This window comes from Camelus bactrianus, chromosome 5, assembly GCF_048773025.1.
Source record: "Camelus bactrianus isolate YW-2024 breed Bactrian camel chromosome 5, ASM4877302v1, whole genome shotgun sequence".
Taxonomy (NCBI): Eukaryota; Metazoa; Chordata; class Mammalia; order Artiodactyla; family Camelidae; genus Camelus; species Camelus bactrianus.
The window spans coordinates 18,236,581-18,252,231 of NC_133543.1; the positions used below are offsets into that span (position 1 = coordinate 18,236,581).

Here is a 15,651-nt window from a genome sequence, read left to right on the forward strand (position 1 = left end):
GGAGATGAGGCTGGAGGCAGAGTGCAGCCACGTCGTGAAGGGTCTGTCGTTACCCCGAGGACAGTGGGAAGTCTCTGAATGCTTTTCCCCAGTGACACAGTTGTATGTGAGATTTAGATGGTTCTCGCAGACAGCCGAGACTCAATTTGTGGTGAGAGGGAGGAGAAAACAGTGTGGAGCTTAAATGTTTTCTTTGATCTTGATCTTTGATTTTGATCTTGAGATGCATTTCTAAGGCACCACGCAAGTCAACCGGAAAGCGCTCTACAAATATTAGTTACTGTCGGTAATAATCCTGTCAGTAAACATGGTCTCAGAGGTCTTCTCCAGCAGGGATACAGCTGTGCCTCCAAGTCTGAGGACTTAGGGGGTGGAAGGAAACCTTGGAGAGTATTCTGTGCCCAGGCTAACGGGGCCCTATCCCCCAGTGGGTGGGGAGTGCTCGCCTGCCTGGAGGCTCTGGAAGAGCAGCCTGAGGGCAGGCTGGGAAGGTCACAGGTCAGGCCCCGCTGTTAGGGGCCGAATACAGAACAGTCTCAGATACCCAGTCTCTGAGCTCGATGGCGTGGCTGACCTGTGGACCATCAGGCAACTCACCACTTCTGGGCTGCTCTGCTCTGCATTCACCCCTCCCTCCCTAACCATCCGCTGCCCTGACACACCCACAGCAGCCCCGGCTCTGCCCTCCAGAACTCTGCAGAACAAGTTTCAGCCCCTTTGCCTGAGAGGCCTTCACTGTCTCTGAGAGTGATCCCGACCCATGGGAGTGACAGTTGCCAGCAGCCCAAAGGGCTTTGGAACTCGGGGAAATTTACCTTGCATGTGCCCCTCTGTGCCCTGGTATTTGCATCAAGGCAAAATCTGGGTTAACATAGCACTAAGGGGCTCGGAGAATTTGGAAAATGGCAGTCAGAGAGTGGGTGGGGAAGGCAGGGACAGGGGTTTGCCTTGTTTCCTAGTGGGCAGGGGGCATTACCTTCTCTCCCACCCACTGCCTGAAACACCTGCCACCCAGATCTGCCACCCCCCTGGCAGCAAACCCTGTGCCAGCCCCCCAGGAGTCATGCAGAGCCTCCTGCTGAGCAGGCTGGCTCCTTTTAGAAGTAAGAAAATATCACTCAAGAGCATCAAAAACCTCAGCAGTGGGAGAGACCTGCATCTACATCAGGGCCCTGAGGATTAAAGAGGGGCTGTGACATGCTCAAGGTCAAGGTCTTCGTTCCAATCAGTGATGCTGGAGGACAGGAGTCCAGGGCCCTAGCTTCTAGGCCTCCACGCCACCCCACGCCACCCCACGCCAGCTAAGGACAAGACTGTCTTATTTCATCCTGTGGCCTCAGAGCCTGGTAGATTAGGTGCTCAGTGAATGAATGAGTTCTGGGATCATTTATGTAGCTGTTAATTTGGACTTCTTTTCCCTGGAGAAAGTAATCTGGATATTAGCATGGACCTGGAGGAGAATGGCTGGATCTGAATCCCAGCTCAGCCACTGACTGGCTGTGTGACTTTGGCCAAGTTACTTAACCTCTCTGTGCCTCAGTTTTATCATTCATAAAATAAGGGCAGTGCAGCACCTGCCTTATACAGATAAGGGTTAAATGAATTCACACTGGGTATGTAAAGCTCTTAGAATGGGGCCTGGAACACAGCATGCTCTATTTAAGAGTTTGTGACTATTATTTTTTCCCTTCCTCTCATTTTCATCAGGTGTCTTGCTTCTTTGCCTGAAGTCTGGGGTTCCTCCTTTCTCTTATGAAAGCTCACAGATGCAATCATGCCAGGTGTCCGTGGGTGGGGAGGGATGAGGGCATCTGAGAAGCTGGCAGAAGGGAAGCAGGAACCTACAGTGAGTAGCGGCTAAGGCTTGTGGTTCCTAGGAAGCCACACAGCCTTGCCTCCTGGTCTTGCTCTGTGAGGTGGCCAGGCCTCCGAGGAGATGGCTGCATAGTGGGTGTACCGGGGGAAGGCCCAGCCTCAGTAAGATCCCTGCTTCCCAAGCAAGAACAGAAATTGCAGGGGCCACCTGGGCTGGACCCAGGGGTAGATGAGAAGGCTCTCACTGGCACCTGGGCCAAACTGTACTGGAGTGTATCCCGGGTAAGATGTATGTGCCAGGCCAGGGGCTGGGGACTCGAGGTGGAATTAAGCAGGCTGGGGAAAATAAAGAAAGGCAGTGTTTTTTGTAGACCTAAACTTGGGACTCAGACTCAGACCCTGTGAGCATGCAAACCAGGAGGGAGCATCCGGGGGCCTGTTTCTTTGGGTGCCAAGTGATGCTGCCTGCGGTGCTACCTGGCTTGGCCTGAAGGCCCTCCATTTCCCAGGGGCCCTGCTGGCAAAAGAGCACGGCATGGGTTTCCTAAATCACTGCGTAATTACTGGGCACCTCCCCAGACAAACAAAACCCGCTTCTACAGCCTTTCCCATCTCAGCCGATGGCAGCTCCATCCCTCCAGGTGCTCAGACTGAAAACCCAGAGTCATCCTCCAACTCCTCGTGTATCCACGTCTATTATAGCAGCTCCCCGGCTTCAGAGGATGCCTGCAATACCTTCTTACTCTCTGCTGCTCCCACCCAACTCCAAGCCTCCACTGCCTCTCATGTGGGTTCCTGCACAGCCTCCTAACTGGCCTCCCAGCACCTGCCTCTACCTGTTCTCCACCTGGCAGCCAAAGGGAGCCAGTTTAAAACCTAGGCGAATCATCACGCCTCTATTTAAAACCTTTCACTGGCTAAGAGTCTAAGGCCAAAGCCCTTTCTCAGCCTTCCAGGCCTCCTGGGTGTGGCTTCAGCCGCCAGGGCCTCACCTACCATCCCCTCCCTGGGTACCACCAAGAGGGCCACCTTGCTGATGCTCAAGTGTGCCAGGCAGCTCCCCTCCTTCCCGCCTTAGCTCCCATCACTCAGCAAGGCCTCCCACACCACCCTTTAAAACCGCACCCCATCCCTCTCCCCTACTTGACTTTCCTCTTTAGCATTCGCTGCCTTCTGAGCACCCTCTACAAATTAACACCTGCATTTTAAGTCTCCCCAGCTTGGAAGGCCAGGGATTTTCCTGTTTTGTTCACGGATACCCCCAGTTTTGGACGCAGGATGTGAGCACAGCCCAGTTGGGGCAGGATCCTCTGATGACAACCGGCAGGGAGTCCTCCTGGGCACCCAGGTACCCGGATCAGCAGGAGACCAGCAGGGGACCTACCTGCTCGACGGCGAGGTTGACCAGGTCGTAGCGGTGGGAGCGGCGCAGCGGGAGGCAGAAGCTGTAGAGCGCGTGCAGGGCGGCACAGAAGAAGCTGAGCAGGCCGATCTGCTTGCGGTGCTGCAGCCAGTGGTCCAGCCAGTCGGGGAAGCGGCGGTACTTGGTGCCGCGGTGCAGCTGCAGGGCGGCCGCCAGCACGCCGGGCAGGTACACCAGCGACAGCAGCACGTAGGCCACGCACGGCAGCGTCATGTTGACCACGGACACGGGGAGCTTGTAGAATCTGTTCTTGCCCTGCTGCACGTAGGGCTGCAGAACATCCCGGACGAAGTTGTAGATGTAGAAGAAGACGAAGAGCCCCAGGGCCAGGAAGGCGGGCACCTTCCAGCCAGGGAGGAGGCGCAGGGGCATGGCCTCCAGCTCCCGGGCCGAGGCCAGGGACCCCATGTCCACGGGGGCGAAGCCCATGGCGCGCACCATCTCCAAGACAGCGCGCTTGGCCTCCGGCTGGTCGCTGCAGATGGGCACCTGTGGGGAGGAAGGAGGGGAGCAGATCAGATGGGGTTCCAGGCCGCAGGGGTGGGCGGGGCCTCAGAGCATCTGGGCCAAACTCCTCACTGAGCAGCCGCGGAAACTGAAGTCCAGTGATCTGCCAGGTAAGGGTAGAGCTAGAGCAGAAAGCGGCTCTGACTCCCCCTCCAGGGTCCTTTCCTGGCCCCTCTCCCCTCTCCTGTGGTCTCCTAGCCTCTGGCCCAGCAATGCCTGCTACTCGAGGAGAACGGCTGAGGCTCATCCAACAGTGGGCATCTTGCCCAGTGCATGGCCACCAGCATCCACAAGTGAACCGCCCATCTCAGCCCTCAGGGGCCCGTGGAATAGGGTCTCAAGGACTATAGCCTGCCCTGGGGGCTGCCCGGCCTCTGGGCTTTGTATATGGCCCATAATGTGCAGCCATGGCTGCAGCTCCATCCCTCAGTCCAGAAGTGTCCCTTTGAATGATGTCCCTTGGCTCCCCACATCCCTCAGCCAACATACAGGCCTTCCACAAGCCAGCCCCACCCTCATATCCCATGGCTCCCCACTCATCATGAGCACCCATGCCGGGCGACTGGTGTCCTCTGGGCTCCAAACACTCATGGGCCTTGCCGACATGGCTATGATCAGCTGCTCCACTGACTCTGACTTGCGCCCGCTAAGCACCAAGCTTTACAAACATGTTCCTTCAGCCACGCCACAAGTCTGCAAGTAAGTACTATTGCCCCATTTTTCAGGTGAAGAAAATAAAGTTTGGGAGCAGCATTCCTCACCTCTGTGCCTCTGCAGGTTGTCCCTTCATTTTGGAATGACCGTCCTGCTCCCTGTGCCTGATAACATGAGGTGGGACCAGGTCCAAGGTTCTAAGTCTTCCCCAGCCAACAACTAGCTCTGTTCTTTCCAGGCCCTGCCACCCTACACTCACCTGCTGTCCCTTGCCTGTCCACATACGGGAGTCCCAAGATGCAGGCAGCACAGAGGGCCCTCCAGTGGGGTGGCTGGGCACCTGGGGGCTCTCCCACAGCCTGCCGTGGAGCTGGGCAGAGGAGGCACCTGGGCCGGACTCACTGGTGGAAGTTCTCATATACATGTGGAGCCTGGCATCCTTCCTCCAGGAAAATGCAGGTGGCCTCTTGGCATTAAAAACCACCTCGTCTTGGTAGGATTTCCTCTTGCCAACAACTGTGTGCAGCTCTAGTTGTTTTCTGGAGCTATTTTCCACCCTCAGAATAACCTGCTCTTGACTGTTCTTCAGTCCTTAGAAGCCCACGGAATAAATGAGATAAAGTTTGGAATGAAAAAGAATATGAAAAGGAATATATGCATGTATATGTATGACTGAAACATTATGCTGTACACCAGAAATTGATGTGACATTGTGAACTGGCAATACTGCAATTAAAAAAAAATAATTGTAATATTAAACAATAGCAAACATTAAAAAAAAAATGAAATAAAGTTTGGGATATGCCTGCTTCCTTCGGGCTTGGCACATGAGTGTGTTACTTTCCTCTTTCTAAGTCCAATTCTAGAAGCAAAATCTCTCCTTTTTTTGACTCCAGATAGTAAAAAGAAAGCCATTAACCTTTTCCTTCTTGCCCCCTAAGAAATCAAGTTACCACAGAAAACAGAACATGGATTTCAGATTCATGTGAATCCAGCTGTGGTTCTTGGTGTAAGTCAGTCCATGAATATCTCTGAGCCTCAGTTTCCTGCTCTGTAAAATGGGACTTTGTGCTGATGTGAGATGAGCTGAGATATGTACATAAAGAGTTTGGAACAGCAAGAGCCCTCAATGAAAATGAGCCATTTACATTTACTGTTACGATGGTTGGCATTCTTCTAGCACCTACCTGCCTATTCCCATCCCTTGGGCCAGCCTGCAGGGTCCAGGCAGAGATGACATTGAAGGCTTTGACCACCGCGCAGGTGGGGAAGAGGGAGGCCAGGTACTCAGCATTGGACTCGCGGTTTCGCAGGTGCTCCTGCTCTGTGGGGTTGCTCACGTCCACCAGGATCTTGCCAGCCAGCTGGTCACTGAGACCACACAGTGTGGAGTAGTGTTCCCGGAACATAGCCACAAAGATGACCTCTGGGGAGCCTACTGCCTCCTTCTGGAAAGTCACTCGTGCTGCTGGGGGGAAGAGCCCGGCCGTACGTTTGGGGTTGCGGCTCCCTACTACCACGCTGAAGCCGGAGTCCACCAGGCGTGTGGCCAGGGAGCGGGCAAAATCCCCACTGCCCAGGATTCCCACTTTGGGAACCTCAATGGGGGCCTCAGCAAGGCTGCCATCACTGTCCATCAGGTGGCGGCTGATCAGTGGCTTGTCCATCTTGCCTGATGCTTTGGTAGCTAGAAGAGAAAACAGGAACTTGATCAGCGGAGGGCTTTCTGAACTGCCCCTCCTACCTGCTCACTTTCTTGTCCATTAGAGCTGCGTCTTGGTCCAACATTCATCCAACAGCACTTCAAGAGTGTTAACATGTGCCAGCACTGGGGGGTGGGGGTAGGGATGAAACAATCTGAGCAAGACCCACCCCTTCCTAAGGAGGGCACAGACTCCGGAAGAGGACAGGAAAGGACCTCTGCCCTCCACCATTTATCCTTTGTCCTCAATTGTTACCTTGGGATAAATTCATGAGAGGGCTGAGAAAGAAAGATATGGACTTCCCACGATCTATGCAGTTTCATATTTCTCTTCAGAAGGATTACATGATGGCTGGTGCTACCATCCAGGAGTGACTCCAACCTTAGCATCACTAGGCTTATCGGATTACCAGGAAGGGCAGACATGTTGCCGCACTTGTTTACATTTTGCATGTCGGAACAGTACCTCTGATGCTCTTCCTTAAGCAGATAATGAGCAGCTTAAAGGCAGGAACCTCATCTCATTTGACTTTGAATCTCACCATTTATCCTGAGGCTTCGCACAGAGCTAGAGTTCAATGTTTGCTGAATGAATGAATGAATGAATGAATGAACACTGTAAGTCCTGCTCTCTGGGTGTAGGGCTGGAGAGAGACATGACAGTGAATGGGACCCTGAGATGGGGGAGGGACCCTGAGATGGGGGAGGTACCCTGCGATCTCCTTTACTGAGCCTGAAATATGAGTGGACATGGAGAAAACCTTGGACTTGGGCCAAAAGTTTAAAATTATGTTTTAATTGTCACCAATGTCTGACTAGAATTTGTTATTTCCTTCAAGTATGAATGTAAGCCACAAAACAGTAGTATTAGTTTACCTGTGAGTTTGTCACCAGTAATGGCCAATGTCATATCACAGATTTAATTGTGAAAGAGCTCTCCAAATACTATTTAAACTCATCACTAATTTAAAATTATGGTAGATAGGATACATAAATACATAAAATGAATGTTAACAGAGCTGAAGGGAAAAACAGGCAGCAACATAGTAACAGTGGGCTATATCACTACCCCACTTTCAACAATGGATATGACAGACAGAAAATCAGTATGGAAACATGGGACATACAGAGAACATTCCATCCAACAGCAGTAGAATACACATTCTCCTCCTGGTCACACAGAATATTCTCTAGGACAGATCATAGATTAGGTCATAAAACATATCGTAACAAATTTTAAAACATTGAAATCATATCAAGTGTGTGTGTTTTTTTTTAATGACCACAGTGGTATGAAACTAGAAATCAACAACAGGAGGAAAACTAGAAAATTCATAAATACGTGCAAATTAACACACTCCTGAACAACCAACGAGAAATCAAAATGGAAATAAAACAACTACCTGAAACAAACAAAAACTGAAGTACAACCTACCAAAATGTATGGGATGCAGCAAAAGCAGCTCTAAGAGGGAAGTTTATAGCTTAACACTAAAATGAAGAAATAAGAATGATCTCAAACAACTTAACTTTACACCTCAAAGGAACTAGAAAAAGAACAACAAACTTAGTCCAACGTTAACAGAAGGAAGGATATAACAAAGACCAGAGTGGAAATAAGTGACATAGAGGCTAGAGAAACAACAGGAAAAAAAAAAAAAACAAAAAAAACTCAACTAATCCTAAGACCTGGTTTTTTGAAAAGATAAACAAAATTGACAAATTTTTAGCTAGATTCACTAGGAAAAAAAACAGAAAAGCCTCAAATACAATAAAAAATGAAAGAGACATTACAACTGCTACCACAAAAACACAAAAGATCATAAGAGACTATTATGAACAATTATATGACAACAAATTGCACAACCCAGAAGAAATGGATGCATTCCTAAAAGCAATCTACCAAGACTGACTCATGAAGAAATAAAAAATCTGAACATGCCAGTAATGAGTAAGGAGACTGAGTCAGTAATAACAAAATCTCCCAACAAAAAACCTAGGACTGGATGACTTCACTGATGAATTCTATCAAACATTTCCAGAAGAATTAATGCTAATCCTTGTCCCACTCTTCCAAAAAATTGAAGAGGAAGGAACATCTCCAAGCTCATTTTATGAGGCCAGCATTATCCCTGATACCAAAGCCAGAGAAGAGCACTATAAGAAAAGAAAATTATAGGACAATATCCTTGATGAACATGGATGCAAAAATCCTCAACAAATACTAGCAAATTGAATTCAACAGTACATTAAAAGGATCCTACACCATGATCAAGTGAAATTTATCCTTAGGATACAAGGATGATTCAATATACACAAACCAATAAATGTGATACACCACACTTAGCAGAGTGAGGGATGAAAAGAATATGATCATCTCAACAGATGTAGAAAAAACATTTAACAAAGTTAAACATCCTTTCATGATAAAAACTCTCAATACATTAGGTATAGAACTAGGAATGTACTTCAGTATAATAAAGGACATATATGACAAGTCCACACCTAACATCGCACTCAGTGGTGAGAAGCTGAAAGGCTGCTTGTCAGGAACAAGACAAGCAGGCCCACTGTGGCCACTTCTATTCAACATAGAACTGGAAGTCCTAGCCTGTGCAATAAGGCAAGAAAAAGAACAAAAGGCATCCAAACTGGAAAGGAAGAAGTAAAACTGTCTTTGTTTGCAGGTGACATGATCTTAAATATAGAAAACTCTAAAGACTCCACCAAAAACTGTTAAAATTAAGCAATTAATCCAGTAAAGAAAGCTACAGGATAGAAAATCAACAGACAAAAGTTAGTTGTTTTTATATACCAACAATGAACTATCTGAGAAAGAATTAAGAAAACAATCCCATCACAATACAATCAAAAAGAATAAAATATTTGGAAATAAATTTAACTAAGGAGGTGAAAGATCTGTACACTAAAAACTACGAAATATTGATGAAACAAACCAAAGAAGACACAAATAAATGGAAAGATATCCAGATTCAAATCAATCTGTATAAAAGGCATTTTTCACAGATATAGAGAAAAACAATTCTAAGAGCCATGTGGAACCACAAAAGACCCCAAATAGCTAAAGCATTCTTGAGGTACCATATCTCCAGATTTCAAATTATATTATAAAGCTTTAGTAATCAAAACAATATGGTACTCCAGACAAAAATATCACACACAAAAAAGAGAAAATTATAGGCCAGTATCACTTATGAATATAAATGCAAAAATCACAACAAAATATTAGCAAATTGACTCCAGCAATGCATTAAAAAAGATCATACAGCATGATTACGTGGGATTTATCCCAGGGGTGTAAGGATTTTTCAATATCCGCAAATCAATCATTGTGATACATCACATTAACAAACTGAAGAATAAAAACCGTATGATCATTTCAATAGATGCAGAAAAAGCTTTTGACAAAATTCAATATCCATTTACTATAAAAACTCTTCAGAAAGTGGGCATAGATGGAACATACCTCAACATAGTAAAGGCCAAATATGACAAAATCACAGCTAACATCATACTTAATGGTGAAAAGCTGAAAGCATTTCCTCTAAGATCAGAAACAAGACAAGGATGCCCACTCTTGCCACTTTCATTCAACACAGGTATGGAAGTCCTAGCCATAGCAATCAGAGATGAAAAAGAAATAAAGGGAATCCAAATCAGAAAAGAAAACTGTCATTGTTTACAGATGACATGACACTATATGTAGAAAAACCTAAAGAAGCGACCAGAAAACTACTAGACCTCATCACTGAATTTGGTAAAGTTGCAGGATACAAAATTAATATACGGAAATCAGTTGCATTTCTATACAATAACAATGAAATAGCAGAAAAAGAAATTAAGGAAACAATCTCATTCACTATCACACCAAAAAGAATAAAATACCTAGGAATAAACCTACCCCAGGAGGTAAAGGACCTGTACTCCCAAAATTATAAGACACTGATGAAAGAAATTGAAGATGACATAAACAGATGGAAAGATATATCACATTCTTGGATTGGAAGAATCAATATTGTTAAATGGCCATACTATCCAAGGCAATATACACATTCAATCCAATCCCTATCAAATTACCAGCGACATTTTTCACAGAGCTGGAACAAAAAATGTTAAAATTTGTATGGAACACAAAAGACCCCAAAGAGCCTAAACAATCTTGAAAAAGGAGAATGGAGCTGGAGGAATCATATGCCTTGACTTCAGACTATACTACAAAGCTACAGTAATCAAAACAGTATGGTACCAGCACAAAAACAGACACGTAGACCAATGGAACACGATAGAAAGTCCAGAAATAAACCCACGCACTTATGGTCAGTTAATCTGCAACAAAGGAAGCAAAAATATGCAATGGAGAAAAGACAGTCTCTTCAATAAGTGGTCCTGGGAAAACTGGACAGCTCCCTGTAAAAGAATGAAATTAGAACATTCTCTAACACCGTATACAAAAATAAACTCAAAACGGATTAAAGACCTAAATGTAAGACCAGATACTATAAAACTAGAGGAAAACATAGGCAGAACACTCTTGGACATAAATCACAACAATATTTTTTTCAAACCAGCTCTTAGAGTAATGGAAATAAAAGCAAAAATAAACAAGTGGGACCAAATTAAACTTAAAAGTTTTTGCACAGCTAAGAATACTATCAACAAAACGAAAAGACAACTTACAGAATGGGAAAAAATATTTGCAAATGATGTGACCGACAAGAGACTAATTTCCAAAATACACAAATAGCTCATTCAGCTTAATAGCAAAAAAACAAGCAACCCAATCAAAAAATGAGCAGAAGACCTAAATAGACATCTCTCCAAAGAAGACATTCAGATGGCCAACAGGCACATGAAAAGATGCTCAACATCACTAATTGTTAGAGAAATGCAAATCAAAACTACAATGAGATATCACCTCACACCCGTCAGAATGGCCATCATTAAAAAGTCCACAAATGATAAATGCTGAGAGGGTGTGGAGAAAAGGGAACCCTCCTACACTGTTGGTCGGACTGCAGTTTGGTGCAGCCATTAATGAAAACAGTATGGAGATTCCTCAAAAACCTAAAAATAGACTTACCATATGATCCAGCAATCCCACTCCTGGGCTTATATCTGAAGAAAATTCTAATTCAAAAAGACACATGCACCCCAGTGTTCATAGCAACACTATTTACAATAGCCAAGACATGGAAACAACCTAAATGTCCATCAACAGATGACTGGATAAAGAAGAGGTGGTATCTATATGCAATGAAATACTACTCAGCTATAAGAAAGAAAAAAATAACGTCATTTGCAGCAACATGGATGGAACTAGAGATTGTCATTCTAAGTGGAGTAAGCCAGAAAGAGAAAGAAAAATACCAGATGATATTGCTTATATTTGGAGTCTAAAAAAACAAGACAAATCAACTAATTTGCAAAACAGAAACAGACTCACAGACATAGAAAAATAAACTTATGGTTACTATGTGGGTAAGGGGGTGGGAAGGGATAAATCGGGAGTTTGAGATTTGCAGATACTAACTACTATATATAAAATAGATAAACAACAAGTTTCTTCTGTATAGCACAGGGAAGTATATTCAATACCTTGTAGTAACCTTTAAAGAAAAAGAATATGAAAATGAGTATGTGTATTTATATATATGACTGAAACATTATGCTGTACCAGACATTGACATAACATTGTAAACTGACTATACTTCAATAAAAAAAATCACCATCTCAAAAAGATATCTGCACTAATGTTTATTGCAGCATAATTCATAGCAGATAAGATATGGAAACAACCTCAGTGTCTGCTGATGGATGAATGGATCAAGAAAATTTGGTGTAGACATACAATGGAACATGATTCAACCCTAAAAAAGGAAATGCTGACATCTGCCTCAACATGAAGCTGGAGGATGTTGTGCTAAGTGGGATAAGTTCAACACAGAAAGGCAAATTCTGCACAATCCCACTTATATGTGGAATCAGAAAAAGGCAAACTTAGGTGCAGAGAGCAGAATGGTGACCAGGAGAAATGGGGAGATGTTGGTCAAATGCTACAAACTTTGAGTTCTAACATGAGTGTGTTTGGGACATTTAATGAATAGCATGGTGACTATAGTTAATAATATTGTATTACATACTTGAAATTTTCTAAGAGAGTAGTTCTCAAGTGTTCCAACACACACACAAATGGTCATTATGGGAGGTGATGTATATGTTAGCTTTATTGTAATTATTTCACAATGTGTATGCATATCAAAACATCACACTGTATGCTTTAAATATATAGTTTTATTGGTCATTCACACCTCAATAAGCATGGGGAAAAATTAAAAAGTAAAATTACACTAAATATTAGACATGCCACTCAATCTAGTTACTTAATGCCCTAAGAAAGAGTCATGCATATTACAAGACACATCTTTAAAAAAAAAAATTGAGACCTGTGTTTCAATAAAATTGGTATTCTCTGTAACTCTATGTAATTTTATGTTTGGAAGAACATTATTCTGAGCAGAAGCCCAGGGGCTTCAGCAGCCTATGAGTCCATTGGGTCCTTGGCACCGAAAGGTTAAGAACCTCCTCCTGGAACCAGTGGAGAAGCAGAGATGGCTTTTCCACAACGGCCTCCTGGGACCTACAAAACACCGGGTGAGGAGAGAGGTACGAGGTTTAATGCAAGGGGTCACAGAGGGACCAGGAGGCTGTGTCCTGGCTCTGCTATGGACCAGCTGTGTGTCCTTGGACAAGCCCCTGTGCCTCTCTGGGCCCCAGCTTCCACCTTGGTAAATGGAGGTCACAATTCCTGCTCTGAGATGGCAGACAATGCCAACTTCAAAGGTTTTCAAAACTGTGACCTAGACATTTTACGAGGTGACAGCAGCAGGTCCTATCTAGGGGATGCCTGCTATGGGCCTGATGCTGCTCTAAGGTAATGTGCGACGAGTGGCGATCGTCCAGTCCTCAAAGGACCCCACGAAGGAGGGGCCATCATTATCCCCAACTTAATGAGGAGGAATTGGAGGCTCAGAGAGGTTGAGGAAACTGCTTCAGATGCAGGACTTTCAGTCTCTGCAGTCTTAGCTTCACCAAGAGTCTCTTTGCCCAGACAGGACAGGGACCTGTCTCGTGAGCGGCCAACGCTGGCTGAGAAGAGGGCTCACATGGAAGGGGCGCACTGACTAGCCATTCCAAGAGTTAGGGGACATGTGTTGCGTCCTGCCTCTGCCAAGGGCAGGTGGCCCCCTTAGCCTCTCCCACCTCTGAAGTGGTTTGGAAGCATCACCCTATCTCTCTCACAGATACTGGGGACCAGCTGCACTCAGCCCTTTTGGGGTCATTTTCTGTGGGGACCCACACGTGGAGGGGCCACGCCCACAGAGACATGCAAGCACCAGGCGGGACCCTGACCCTGCTCAGGCTGGACTTGACTGTGGGCTCTGAAGGGGACAGACCCTCCCCTGCGAAATGGGAGAGCATATTTTCTGCCGGGTTCTAGGGACGGGACACTTTTCCAAGCAGTGATGAGCTACCCTTTGCAAATGCAAAATGACCTCCCAAGGATCCCAGAGCACAGACTTAGAGTTATGTGACAGCTCTGGGGCCAGTCTGCCTGGGTTCTAATCCTGATCCTGCCACTTGCTAGCCATCCCCGTGGGCCTGTCAGCGCCTCAGTTTCCCCAGTTAAAAGGGAGACAATCATAGTACCATCCTTAAGGGGAGGCTGTAGGAAAAGGGAAGTCGCTATGTGTAAAGCACTGAGAACGGAGCTCACTAAGCAGGAACTGTGCCCTGAGTGGGTGCTGGTCAGTAATCAAGCAGACACTGGTTGCCCGCGCTGTACCGGCAGCAGGGACGAGGCACCTCTGTAGCCCTGGGGAAGAGGAGCAAGTGGTGGCAGGAGATTTGCAGGTGGTCTCAGGTTTCAGGCCAGCATCAAGGATTTGGGCCAAGGGGGCTGTAAACCCACTCTGGGGACTCCAGCCTTCCCTGCGGTCAGTCACAGGCTGGGATAGGTACCCCAGGGCCTTCCCGAGTTCCTGCCTCAGCCACCTGGAGACACCAGCACTGGGGTGAGTTTTGCCTTTACCGGAGGGAGAATCACGACACTGAGGCCTCTGGACCACCTTCTCCATGTCTGCTAGCAATTTAGGCAGAAGCCCTTCCTCCGGCTTTGCTCTCTCTCCTCTCTCCCTCCCATCTTCCAAGTAACTACCACACACTGAACACTCTTAAGGGCATAAGGATGAGTAAGATGTTGTCCCCACTCTCGTATGGGTGTGTGTGTGTATGTGTGGGCAGTGCATCTACCCATGAGTAGATGCAGGGTAGGAGAGGATGGGGCTCCCAAAGGGGCAGCCAGGGAGGGCTTCATGGCACACATGGCATCTGCTGATGCTTGAAGAGCCCCGAATGGTTTACAGCCTCACTTACAGCAAAACTGAACCAGCCCAAAGGGAAAGTGAGACCCGGACTTTGAATCCAGTCCGTGTTGATCCTCAGACTTAGCATCTTGGGATGGAAGTGTTTGGCACTGGTTCTCAAGGCTCACGGCTCAGAACCTGGTTCAGTATTTGCTTCCTTTCGGGGAGCTGAGATGAGACAAGGCAGCTACAGCAGAGGGACCTGGGGCAGGGGTGGGGCTGGTCCCAGCTTTGCCACAAACTGGCCCTTGGACACCAGAGAGCATCACTGAGCCTCTCTGGGTGGCTTCTCTAATGCGAGCTACTGCACCAGTCATCTCCGAGCCCTTCCCAATCCCTCAGTCTAGGGATCTATTACATCCCAGACTTACGGTCCTAAGAGGCCCTGCTTTTAGCCACAGGATAAACGGAAACTAAACATAAAGCATCTCTAAAGTGCTTCTTGCCACCAAAATTTGGTCCTCGGGATAGGAAAACACCTGTTCTGATTGGTGTCATGTTTATATGTGTATGTATGTGCATGTGTGTGTGTGTGTGCACGCGTGTGTGTGTGTGTGTATATTCTCTGAAGTGCTTCGTGGGCTGTGGTCATCTTTTAAAATTCTTCCGCCCTCCCAGTGCCCAGCACGAGTCTTGCTGCTGGTGTGAAGGCCGCGGAGGGTGGGACAGGCCTCAGAGGTCCAGCAGAGGCCCTCTTGACCGTTCATGTGGCCCAAAGGTGAGAGAATGTCTAATCCTGGCTGGGCCCTGGCTCCCTGGTTGTTCTATTTACAGATCTAGGGAGGAGGGAGGGGATCAAATTGCAGGCTGTCTGGGGTGGCCGGGCCCCCGTTGCCTGTACACTGACCTGCTCGCCTCCTCCTCCCAACAGTGTGGAGGATAAACAGCGTGGAGGCCCGGGTGTGCAGGAACCGGCACAAACCACAGTTCTCAGTCCCCTCTAGGTCTCTGCCCCAGCTGGCCCGGCCCCTCCTATTTCCCAGCAGGGCTGTGACATAGGCTGTGTTTGTGGCTGGGAGCCATGCCTGGCCCGAAGGCCTGCCTGTCAGCTCCTGCCTGCTCTTGGGGAGGCCACTAAAGGTGGGCAGTCAGGACGTGGACAGCTC

The 15,651-nt window shown here is 46.9% G+C and overlaps 1 protein-coding gene across 4 annotated transcripts in view; it reads right to left on the reverse strand.

Moving 5' to 3' along the window:
* STEAP3 (STEAP3 metalloreductase) overlaps window positions 1-15,651 on the reverse strand; it is a 54,210-nt gene that overhangs the window by 18,138 nt on the left and 20,421 nt on the right. For all 4 annotated transcript variants that reach the window (XM_010954619.3, XM_045516265.2, XM_045516275.2 and 1 more), the window contains 2 exons: window positions 5,587-6,086; window positions 3,200-3,727 (listed from right to left, as the gene is read on the reverse strand). In XM_010954619.3, coding sequence (XP_010952921.3) covers window positions 3,200-3,727; window positions 5,587-6,086 — 1,028 coding nt within the window. The remainder of the gene's footprint in view (window positions 1-3,199; window positions 3,728-5,586; window positions 6,087-15,651) is intronic.